The sequence below is a fragment of the Lissotriton vulgaris genome, chromosome 9, assembly GCF_964263255.1.
Source record: "Lissotriton vulgaris chromosome 9, aLisVul1.2, whole genome shotgun sequence".
Lineage (NCBI taxonomy): Eukaryota > Metazoa > Chordata > Amphibia > Caudata > Salamandridae > Lissotriton > Lissotriton vulgaris.
The window spans coordinates 891,606,048-891,618,955 of NC_141697.1; the positions used below are offsets into that span (position 1 = coordinate 891,606,048).

At 40.8% G+C, this 12,908-nt stretch overlaps 1 protein-coding gene across 2 annotated transcripts in view; it reads left to right on the plus strand.

Moving 5' to 3' along the window:
* Positions 1 to 5,270, plus strand: part of LOC147692449 (homeobox protein otx5) — a 58,124-nt gene extending 52,854 nt beyond the window's left edge. For both annotated transcript variants that reach the window (XM_086938649.1, XM_086938650.1), the window contains exon 4: positions 872 to 5,270. In XM_086938649.1, coding sequence (XP_086794775.1) covers positions 872 to 1,492 — 621 coding nt within the window. In that variant the 3' untranslated portion in view covers positions 1,493 to 5,270. The remainder of the gene's footprint in view (positions 1 to 871) is intronic.
* The last annotated feature ends 7,638 nt before the right edge of the window (positions 5,271 to 12,908 follow it).

Genomic DNA, 12,908 nt, shown 5'->3' on the forward strand with positions numbered 1-12,908 from the left:
TTTGTAGAAAACGTTTACTATTAGTATTTGACTCTTTCCCAGCACTCCCGTCTGTGGCAGACAAGGAGGTGGTAAACTGGCACAACAAAATGTGACCATCAGCACACAACTGGTGACATCGGAAAGGGAGAGTAAAAAATCAAGCATCATAAACTCACATCTGACAATTTACCAACCACACCCCACGTCTGACTTTATTGAAAAACATCCCACACACGCAGCAACTTTACAAGGTTTTCTTTCCACTGGAAGTCGTTTAACATTAATGCAGATTTTTATTTCAGTTGAATTAGAAATCACTATCTTCTAATTAACACACTTTACAGGGTCCAGGCCTTGCAGAACGCGTTAGGACGTCTGGTGTCAATTCAAGACAAGGGAGGCATAATTAACCAATCCTTAGTTAGTGAATGGACCATGGAGTCTGCCTTTCTTGCATCCTACAAATATTTCGCAATTACTGCCATCACAAAACACACTCACACATCTACCAGACAAAAATAATGTCACCCTTTTACAGAGACGCGTGCACCCCTTTCAATTTACCAGTGCACAAGCCCTCTGTCTGTTTTCTGCTACAAAATTAATTACGTCAGTAAAGTAGGCATTTTCAGTCTGCAAATTTTGGCCACTTTTTTGCTATCTGACTAACTAATGAAGGCTGCTGTTATTTTGGTGTCTGAGCCTATTTTCTGTCCCAGTCCGACACTTGTGTCTATAGTTTACAATGGCTAGTTGAAATATTGGTTTGTGATTGTTTGATGCCACCTTTCCAAATTTATTTTACAGTCAATACTTTAGATAGTACCCAAAATGCAGCAATAGAGGTAGTGCAAACTTGATTTACCTCTCATGTTTTTTTTTTGGACAGGTCTGGTTCAAGAACCGGAGAGCCAAGTGTCGTCAGCAGCAGCAACAGAGCAGCGGCCAAGCGAAGCCCCGTCCTGCGAAGAAGAAAAGCTCTCCTGCTCGAGAAACCAGCTCGGAAACCAGTACCAATGGGCAATACAGTCCTTCAGGGGCCGTCAACTCAGTCACCCCAAGCTCTTCTGCCAGCGCCACCGTGTCCATCTGGAGCCCAGCCTCCATCTCGCCCATCCCGGATCCTCTGTCTGCCTCCAACGCACCCTGCATGCAGAGGTCAGCGGCCTACCCTATGAGCTACTCCCAGGCGCCTGCCTACTCTCAAAGCTATGGAGGATCCTCGTCTTACTTCAGCGGCCTTGATTGCGGATCCTACTTGTCTCCGATGCACCCCCAGTTATCTGCTCCAGGGTCCACACTGAGTCCTATTTCAAACCCAAACATGGGCAGTCACCTGAGCCAGTCTCCAGCCTCTTTATCAGCTCAGGGCTACGGAACGGCAGGGCTCGGCTTCAGCTCTGTCGACTGCTTAGATTACAAGGACCAAACGTCGTGGAAGCTCAACTTCAACGCCACTGACTGTCTGGATTACAAAGACCAAAGTTCCTGGAAGTTCCAGGTTTTGTAATGGGCACCAGTGGGTATGTCTCATCATTGTCTTTTCCCAATGAAGACGGCCAGCATGTTTGTGGCTGAAGGACTTTGTATGCCCACCAGGAGGACCTGCTAAAGGAACTGGATTTGCTGGTTGACAAGGGGGAAGGCGCCCACCAGAAAGATGATTCCACCCTCTTCTGTGGAGAGGTGGTTTAAACATGTACATATGTGACTATCATAAAAAAAAACATAAGTAGGCATTCACAAAATTCCCAAAGTAGGTGAGATCCGTAATTTAGCCTTTTCCATCATGGCTGTCTCACCTAAGGCGGTATGTCAGTAACTGTTGCACAGACTGCAATGACCTTCAGACTTTAGGAAAATCACAGCATCACCTCAACTTTGTTTCACAGGCGTTGAGGTCTGAAAAAATCTTAAATATTGGTCATAGCTTCCAGGTAGGGCAGACTTTGCAGATGTTTTAAAGGGCAAGGAGGAGGCACAGTGGGTTACCCTTTCCCACGGTTTGAAGCCAAGTGCCGGTATTGTGTCTTTAGATGTTTCAGTGGTCTCAACACAGAAGTGCTGGTGCCGTCCTTGAAAAGAAGATGTCCATGGTCTACTGCTCCAATGTCCCTTTGAGAAAGTGCCAGTGCTGTTCCTTTATTGCAGTTTCAGAGAAGAGTGGGTTCTGGTCCTTTAAAGCCATTTCAGAAAAATCTAGGTACCTGTCTTTAAAGAGCACCTTCAGCAAAGTGTTAGTACTGTCCCTTTAAAAGTCAAAGTCCTGCCACTGAAAGTAATTCTACCTTTGATTTTACTATCAGAATACTACTTTTAAAAAACCTTTATGCACAAAGTGCTAATATGTCTTTTTAAAGTTATTTTGGAAAATTGCTGTTATGTCGGTGGCGAAAGGCCTATGACTTTTAAGTCTGTTTTAGTTTTCAGACCATCTGATAGTTACCTCTGAAAAGTCCTTTTCATGTTTCACCGTGGAATTTTCAGACCCTATTTTTTCACATTTAGGAACAAAAAGTTCCCACACTTAGCAGACTTACAACATTCCAGTTTCAACTTCTGGGTTCAGTAAGTTATTTATAAATAAATATCAAATTAGGGAGAAACTTTGGAATAGCTCAGTAACCACCCACACATACTAAACAAGTTTATTCGACAAGTCAACCAATTAACTGCTGGAGGATGGGCGGCCAGGTTTTTTCTCAAAGGGATGTCCATAGCGCTGACCCAATAATTACAGATGCTGACAAACATTTGCACAAATGTAATCATTTGTGACTACTGCTTGGTGAAACAGCATCCAAAAACAAAATCTTCCATAAAATATGTTTTATGCCTGAGCACGTGAACTCTACTTTCTTGTTGTGAGCTGGTTTCAGATTCAGTATCAGTCCTTTGTCTATCTTTTCATACAATCCCTTGTAATATATTTGTAAAGTTGTATGGAATCAGTGTCAATGTATGCCTCCCTCATTTGGGACTGTGAAATAGAGGTGAATGTAGGGAAAATGAATGCAGCATATATTGTAGCAATAAACCATCAGGCCAGTTTTGTGATTAACCCTCAGGGGAAAAATCGAACTTTTATAAAGCAACGCGTCTGATCTGTATTTAGTGTGTAATTAAATTAATGTATAACTCCACTGGAAAAAAAAACGCCTAACTGAGCACACCTTGTGCTTGACACGAATTGATTAGCGATCAGAAACATTCCAGGACCAGAGAAAAATAGCACAGTATATTAACTATGCAAAATCGACTTCATGTGACGTAACTTCCTGTCTGGATAACTGCTTTGTGTAATTCCAGTTTCCATTGGGAGCTCTAGGTTTGATGGTGTTCTTGCCTGTCTGATGTCCTGCTTTCTTAAGTGACCTCTGACCTGGATTCCTATTTACTGTGATGCTACTTTTTTTCTAGATGTCTCGTTCTTGTGATGTCGTCCCCATCTGGATTTTATTTAGTAATTGATATTTACCGTAGCTGTTCCTTATTTTGAGCCCCTGGCCCCACCCACCTCCATGCTAAAATCTGATCAAACTAAACAAATAACAAAGCAAAGAATGCTGCTAAAATGTGCTGCCTGGTAAAGTCTTCCTGAAATTGATGAAGTCTTCCTGTTTTCCTTAGCATTTCGCAAAATTTACTAGGATCCAAAGTATTGCTGAAATGTGTACAGTCCCACCAATTATCAATAAAAGCAAACAGCATTCTTTAAGTCCCCCCTGAAATATGTACAGTTACCACAAACCTCCTTAGGTTGCATAAAAGTATTACAAAAAAGTCATGCTCAATGGAGTGAATTGTAATTAACCCGACTCACTCCTACCCTGCCCAGTATGTATTTATTTTTCTATTGACAATGAAGCAATAAAGACATTGTAGTAATTAATGTTTTGTTGGTCAACGACACCACTTTTAGCCTTGATTGTTTGTTTTAAAAAATTGGCTCACTCTGCAAGTGATCTTTGGTAACACAAATATATTATACCAATTAAAAACCTGTTTTAAAATATATTCATCACATCTGCCCATCACTGGTTAGGCACATTTCCCACCTGTGCGGGTGGCATGAAATGAAAGCCAGGCAGCAAGTTTGGCATTAAAGCACGAGTGAAACTTGTCTGAGGACAAGAGGCCTGGCACACCTGAAGGCTTTGGCACATTTGCAGGTTTAATTGCTTGCATGAACTATGTGGTCACTGTCCTGGGCAGGGCTTTTGGGGTTCAGATAGGCATCTCACTTTAGCTCATTAACATCGCATCAGTGGTGGTCGCTTTGCTATGTCACTAAGTCACAGATTTCAAAGTGAAAGATTGCAATCTCAGATCCTGATGCTTCAGCTTGGGAAGCGGAACTTGGTCTATGGTCCATTGTACCCTCTGTGCCTCACTAACTGAAGTACAAAGTAGGCGTTGCGCTTATACTTTTCTAAAATATGCCTTGAATCTCTAGAACATCTCATCAACTCCATCTGATGATGTGATTTTTATGTCAAAGGCTGTATTAGCAATACATGCAGGGGTATGGCTGCTTTTGAGGGAGTGGATCATATGCTGTGCCCAATATACCGATTTGTTTCTGGGTGTCACTGTGACTTGAAACAAGCAGGATGTCTTCCCAGCCTTCACTGGTGCATCAACTGCAACATGCAGCCATGACTGAACTCATTCAATTTTGTAATACTTTAAAATGTGTCTTTGTTTTGAAAAATATTTTAAAGCGGGAACCCTTCTCAACAATTTCAAAGTGGAGCCATGTTTTAAACAATGGTTCAATTTAGCAACACCTCAATGCAAAGACAAATAAGGCTCTGGTTTTTAATTTACAAAAGTCACAGCAAGAGCAGGGCAAGCTCTATCACACAAAAACAAGCAATTTTTTTGCAAAACATTTGACTAGGCCTACATGCGGCCTTTGAATGACACTGGTCTTTACAAATAGGCCTTCTACAGACTGAAAGATAAACTTGTAGCAGACTGATATAATCAAAAAAACACTTTTACTACTACTTTGTAAAAAGCCTTAGTGTAAAGAAGTTAAGCTGCGTAAGTGGAACACCACCACATTCGCCCGGCCAGTTTGTTTAATCTGCCCTGCTGCGGCTTGCCTCTTTTTAAGTCCCTTACGCCAACCTGGATTGCCCATTTTTTAGTTCAGTACTATGGAAAACTTCACTTGGCATCCAATTTTGACTTCAGATGACACTGTACTGAGTGGAATTACCCAAATCCTTCTCAGTGTTAGGTCTACGGGGACAGGAAATGGAACATTATATGAGGTTATGCACCGTTTGCTGCCTACTGCAACACAGCATGAATCCCAAATTAGACTAGCAACTCGACATGAGCATAATGCTGTTAGTCTGAGGGCTGTCACCTTCAGAGACTAGAAGTGGGGAACATAAGTGGCCATCATAAATGTTCAAATTTGGGTTGAAACAGGATCACTATGCCCTACCTGCTGCTTGCTAGGAAATACAGTTTGGTTGGTTTTTGCACTACCCTGGCACTATGGGCCATCCCCTGCTCTCCCAGGTGGCAGGCCTCCGGGAGCACTGTAGGTCACTGAACGTCTCTCTATTTGAATGTCATCCTCGCAATTTCAGAGCACAGTCTCACCCTCATCTAGTCTCAATGAGCCTGTTGTCTTCACATCCGCTGATCACCTTTTTTCTAGTAAGGCGCTGACCCTTGTTCCCAAGCGCTAAAGTTTGAGCCTTGCAAACGCTTGGGTTCCATGACTGTACATTCCACGTTTGTTACATTTCCAACCTTTCTTAGCCTCACTGACCCATGTGAGATTTAAAAATCTTCTGCAATTATGAATGAATAGCTGTGTTGGATGGTCTGTGTGAGCGGCGCGTGAAAAGATAGGGCAGATAAATGTGAGGTCAGGCTAGAACAAGTGACAGGCATAGGATAATCTGAGCAGGGCCAGTGGTGCTATACTGTAGCAAAATACATGGGCCACATCAAGCTTTTGAGATCCCTAACCTTCTAACCTTATCAAATACCAAAACACTAGAATGGAAAATTCTAAATGAATTCCCAAACCTAATGGCCCAGTTCTCACCATGGCCTCTCGAATAGGCCTTTGATAACAGGTATACTTTCATGTCAATCCACATCCACCATTTTCAGATAGACCTCGATTTGAAAAGACACATTCACTCTGAGAAAAAAACAATCACATTTTGTAAGTTCAATGCTATTAAAATATATGCATCACTTAAGTCACAATTGTCCTGTGGGAATTAACTTGCAAGAAGTGTTTTACACCCAATTCTCCCATTGAGTCTGTCTGCTTATTTTTCTTTCAAATTTCTACTTTACTTTAAATTTCCACCCTTCTTATCATTTCGCCTTTTTTACATTTGGAATTTTAATGTTCACTGCCACTCAAATTGCAGACTTTAGCAATCTGGTATGTTTTTCTACTACTCTTCCACCTATGAACTTAGTGCAATCCCTTCAATGCACTCTCACATAGTACACAGCTTTCCAGTAGCTTCACAAGAAAACATGACTCTATTTTCACATTAACCAGGGTGTCAGTCTCATTCGAGTGAAATCCAATTCTATATGTACAGTTACAAATGTAAAGGGTCACGCCTAATGGATTATCAGTCCCACCACACAGAATAAGAGGCGCCCAACCATAATACAAGGCAATTATTCAATCGGAGCTGGGGACAGGATATATTCACTCCAAAAGGAAGCCCTGTAAAACAAAGATATTTGATTAACATACAGATTTGTTTTTTCCATTCAAAATTGTTTTTCTATGAGAACAACCGAATAACTGGATTTTAATTGTTAATCACAGTGAATGAAGAAAACAAAAACACATTGCTGAGAAAATACTGATGGAGAAAAGCTGTATGTGGATGAAAATCAAAAAGTTGTGACACTGAAATAAAAAACACACTCCGATAAAAGGAGCTAGAAATGCACAGAAGATAAACTAAAAGCCTTCTAATACAGAATAAAAGCTCAAATCTGTCTTCACATTCCCAATAACTCACTCATATGGTAGCAGTAACAACAGGTTTCAAACATGTTTGTGCTAAGTAATCCTTCTTCATGACAAACTTATCATAGAAGTATTTATGAATTTCTGCCAATAAAAAATGACCATGTTTGCCGATCAAACTCTTTGCATCTGACCTTCACTCTTCTTGTTCTTTTAAGATATGAACATTAAAGAGAACAAATAGGTGTTTGTAGGTGTCTATTTACACATGCCAGGACATTGATTTGTAAATTCAGATGCTGTCATTCTAACATTACCATAAAGTTATCTATGTAGTCTCCTGTCACATGAGGTCGGGGATGCCCTTCTGTTAACCCCATAATATTATAAATCTATTACTTTTAGCTCTAGTAATCAAATTTACTTATATGAGGGCTACCCATTCAGTTCCCTTTTGGAGTTTGCATCTGGAAAACAGGTCCAAAGATTAGCAAGGCTTTCTGCGGCCCATACCACTTAGGCCCATGCTGTTTACCCAACAGAACCCCCAGGGCAGGGGCAGTTTTATCCTCATCCCCTGCAGATTCTAAGAATATCCCACAGAGTTGAGCAAAATCTCATTAACAAAAACAAACAGCAGGTGGAAGGTGTGCAGCTGAGGGGGGTAAGGTCTGTGTAAATGAAGCTACAGTGGCCTGAATGGATCCTGGCGTTCCATATTTATTGAATGCGTCTGTGTAATGAAGTTGCAAGCTTCACCATTTAAAGTCGCAAACAATAGTGCAACAGTGCCCTCTTGCACTGCTTCACCCTTTACAAGGCGCTACTCAACGAGAATGCCACTTTAAAAAATGCTTACCGGCAATGCTTTGTGCTGTGCTAGAGTGACGTTTCAACAGAAAATTTTCAAAACAGCCACTGAAAAAACGTAACATTTAACATTTTGTAAATTTGCTGAGGTGTAGGCGGAAGTACTCTGCAAGGGGCGACCAAAAACACAGCTTCACGTAAAAAAACTTTAACACAAACCTTTTGTATAGTGTTGCTAATTTAATGTATGTATTTTGCTAGAATCTCAGGAAAAAGTCTTTGGTCATTTCTCTTACTAATTTATTCTCATTATGCATCATAAAGTCAGAAATTCGCATCTGTTTGGTGCAATGTCTGACCCTTGTGCAAATCAAAAGCCACGAAGACAACATACCTCGATTGAACAGGCTGTACGTTGTGTTTACAATCAACGATCCGTGAAACGAGTCCACATTTCAGTATTTGTGCTTGTTATTTCATGTATTTTGTACACAAAAGTATTTCACCAGTAGGGCTCTGTCCTGAAACAGTGTTCACTTTGCTTGCCATAGAAAGGCACAGATCTGATGGCATTTATGATTATTAATAATCTACATCCTCAATCAGCGGGAACTGTCTAGGATTTTCTGGAGGAATTTTTTCTTCTATTTGATGGGACAGAATGGAGCAAAACCTCTTGTGTGAAACAAGGGGTGCAAACTTTTCGAAAGATTGTCTGTTTTTTATTTTTATCGTTTCTTTGCCGTGAACAAAGTCACAGTCTGAAAAATTGTTTTTATGTCGTCTGTTTGCTGTAATTGTTTTAGGCGTCTTTGCTTATGTTAATGTTTAGATGCTGGATTTACATAGAAAAAGCGTTCAAAGACGCGATGTACTATATTTTTGTCTTTGTTGATGACGACTATATTTATTATTTTAGTCAGTGAAAAACAATCGTTATACAGTAACCGATCTTGGTGGTAAAAAAAGGAAAATAAATCCGCATAAAAACTAAATTCTTAGTTTCATTTTTTTTGTATTTTGTATTTTCTTCTATTTGTACTCCATTTATTTTGGGTCCTGGGGGCTGTGATAATATTGGACTAATTTGCTATCTGTGTTTTTCGCAACAGACTGTCTCTACTATCATCAGTCTTTCTACTATTAATAGAGAGAAAAAAAACATGGGGCCTTATTTATGAAAGCCTTGCGCTACCGGTGCGTCACTTTTAAAATGGGAAAAAGTGACGCACCGGTAGCGCAAGGCCTTCATAAATAAGGCCCATGAGCTTTACCCATGGCTAGCAAAAATCTGCATCTTCAAGTCTCAGCGTGTGCCACATTCTGTTAGGTATGAGGCATGAGGCCGGAAAACATCACAAACGCGAAACCATTTATGTATTTTCCCTCTTTGCTATGGAAAGCACAGACTCTAAGGGGCATATTTACAATAAAGTGGCAAAGCATGTTGTTAAGCCAAGAAGGCTAACAGCACACCTCTTCACTTTGGAAACACAGGGCTGCACCATATTCACTAGAATATGGTGCAGCCCCGCGTTTACCCCTGCACTGGCACTAACCTTATCTGCCTAGCGCCAACGCAGGCCCCCTTGCGCCATAGTGCGAAGGAACCTGTGTTGAGGGGAGGATTGTTTATGTGCAGGAAGGTCCCCATTCCTGTACATAAACATTCTTTAAATGCTGTTTTGTAACTTCTATGTGTGTTGCTTAACGCAGCACACATAAAAGTTGCAAAACTGCATTTTTTTAAATGATTGTTTATGTGTAGGAAGGGGGACCTTCCTGAACAATAATCAATGGCGTTTTGCTGTTTCTATGTGTGCTGCACAAGGCAGCGCACATGAAAACAGCATAAACGAGCCGAAAAAAAGCATTTATTCTCGTTTCACCTGTTTAAGACCAGGTTTTCCCTGGTCTTAATTTTGTGCTGCCTCCTATTTACACTGTCCTTGTAAATGGGGGGGGCAACGTTAAAATCAATGGGTGTTGGAGTGAAATGCCCAGCCCCAACACCCGTTCCTGTCTCCTTTCACGCTAAATACAGCATGAAAGGGTGCCTTATTTCGAAGGCAGCGCTAAGCCACGTTAAGTGGCTTTACGCTTTGCTTGTAAATAAAGCGAAACACATATCGCCATCCCGACGTCACTGAAAGTGAAGTTGTGGTGGCGATAGGGGCTTGTAAATATGCACCTAATTTCTTTAACAGTGTCTAAACTTACTCCTGCTTCAACTAAGTGCAAAGGGTGAAGTAAGCTTTGAAATGGCCCAAATAACAGACCAGTGGTAAAGGCAGATTGGCATGTACAAATTAAATTAATGTTGACATGTGGATCACAAAAACTGCCACAAATTATGTGAACAGTATGCTTCTTTATGTCTACATGTATTCTTCCTTTTTTTCTGAATCTGGGCCTCCGAATCTACAACTCCAACCAAAGCAAGGCCACCAGTCTGAATTCCAGCAGGTGTCCTGGCTTTTAACACCATAGGCATTCATAATACATGGACGAGGGCTACCATTTGGGGGGCTTAAAACCCTGTTTCAGAGTGTTCATGACCTCCCTAGCCATCGTCTGCCTCAATGCCCTGCCATCTCTTCCAATCTGTGTGAAGGTAAAGCACAGGAGCGATGAGTGTCTGACTTCATGTTGAGGGAAGTAAGAATTGTGAGGCAACCCATCCAGCGCTATTCACAAAATTATGTGATGCTTACATCTTGTGATTCTATTCAAAAGTTTCATTACGTTTTATAGTGTAAAAATAAAAGACAGTAGGCAAAATTATTTTGAGTGCGCTCACAGAAAGCACAAAATGTGTTTGTTGTCCAAATCAAACAAATGAAAATAGACATCAACCACCAAGAAATAAAAGGCTGCAAAAATAATCACGGATACAATTTGTGGGACACAATCGCTACACAGTTCTCAGAATCCTCACCCCTATAGAGTGAGTGAATAAAAGAATACAAGTCTTCCTCACTGATGAGTGCCTCAAGGGAAGATGATGATGAGAGGGTTACCGAATACACCAGCCTCCAAAACTTCCTATCGTTCTTGTCCACAATGGCGGCCAACATTGCTTCCCAATTTAGCCTATAAAACTTCCTCTTTTTGAGGGCACACACATTTTGATGAACATTTTTTAAACCCACCATAACTTCCCTTAGGCTGGTGTTATTTGGATCTAGATTCCAGAGCCGGCGATCCTATTCGCCACTATTCCCCCTACGGAAAATCATCCTCAAACCACTTATTCCTCTTCAGTGAAGTCCTATGAGATTTAAAAAATTTTTTTTTTTATTGAACATAGCAATAGGAAGTCAATGGTACAGAATAAAAAACACACAGACATCTTTCACATCAAATTTTAGCAATTTAGACAATTTTTAGACAATTAACAAGAGACAAAAAAGGAGTAAAATGTGAGGATTAAAAAAGAGGAAAAGAAACACAGCCGGTTCCTATTATAGAAAATTACAACTGCCCTTGTGCAAAAACCGCAATTTTAGGTAAACAATACCACTGCAGAAGTGCAAAACAGCAATAAAGTGCAACTGCAAAATGTAATATAATCTAATAAAGTGCAATTTTTAAAGTGCTAGTGCAAAATAGTGTAATGTAATGTAATGTAATGTATTGTATAGGCATTTATATAGCGCACTACTTACCCGGAGGGTCCCAAGGCGCTTCGACCACTGCGAAACCCTTCCTGGCTTCCCTGAGAGATGGTCCCTTAATGGGTATCTCCAGGGTGAGACCAGGTATCCCCGGCGGTCTAGTGGGGCCGTTAGTGAAGATGAGGCAAGCTAATGCCCAGAGTTGCCGAGTGTGATCCCTGGTTAGAGTAGGCACTGAGGCGAGAATTATCGAGTCCGCTGACCCTGGTCCAGAAACCTGCCGCGCCGGGAATCGAACCCTGGTCCCGGGCCGTCCTCTGCTCTCGGGTCTGCCACCTCTAACCAGTGAGCCACACTACTTCACTAGTGCAAAAACAGCTATTATAAATCTGCAATAATACAATAAAGTGCAAATATTCTGAATAAAAACTCTACTACTTTCATCAATGAGCTAGTACTCTCTTTCTCCTCTCCTTCCTCATCATCTTCCCTTCAATAATTCCAAATTCTCAAAATATTTCCAATTTCTTTCAAATCTTGCGATGGCTCCCACCCTACCTGCATAAGCTCTTTCAAAATTACATGTTCTCCTCATTTTATTAAACCATTTTAACTGAAATGGAATCTCCCTGGATTTCCAGTTTTGAAGAATCAGAGATCGAGCAACTACACAGGATATAAAAATAAATACTTCTTCTGTTTTGTTAAACCTGCTCCTCTCTTTACATATACCAAACAGGGCCACCTAAGCTTCTGGAAAAAATGCTTTCCCAATTGCCAGCTCAATATCTGCGAATATCCCCTTCCAAAAAAATCCCAACTTCGGGCAGGAAAAGAAAATATGATACCATCCTCCCTGGTCCAAAGCTTTGCATCTAAAACACTTATTCTTAACTTGAGAGTACATTCTCTCCAAGGCCTCCGGTATATAGTACGCCAGCCAACGTGATAAAAAGGACATTCTCTTGTAGTTAGCTGCCCGGAGTGATTTATTTCCCAGATGGCACAATACCTCCCAATCCTTATCTGAAAGAATACACTGTGTCGAGAGGCTTATTTTCTCTAAATGTCTATCTATTACTGGAGATGGTCTGATAAAGTAACGCTTTTTATACCAATATCCTATGCCTTTATTTTTGTCTCCATACAGGGCTGTTATCAAGGCAGTAGGAAAATTAGGGAAGCCACCTATCTCCTTTCTAATAAAATAGACCATCTGCAAATATTCAAAGAACGTGGGCCGCCTGGGATTGTTTGTTCTGGCTAAAACCTCATGCCAGCTAATTACCCTATTTTGTACAAATAAATGTCTTAGTTCACAAAACCCGGAAAGTTCCCAGTTGTTCAAGTGATTCGAGCTTATCTTAAGACCCATTTTGGCACATTCCGTCAAACTCAAATAATTAGAATCATTAGAGCCATGTTTTTTAAAAAGGAGCAGCAATCTTGATGTATACCCTTTCATCGTCTTGTATCTTGATTTTTAGGGGAGCTTTGCAGTTTTTAGAAATATAGGAATTTGA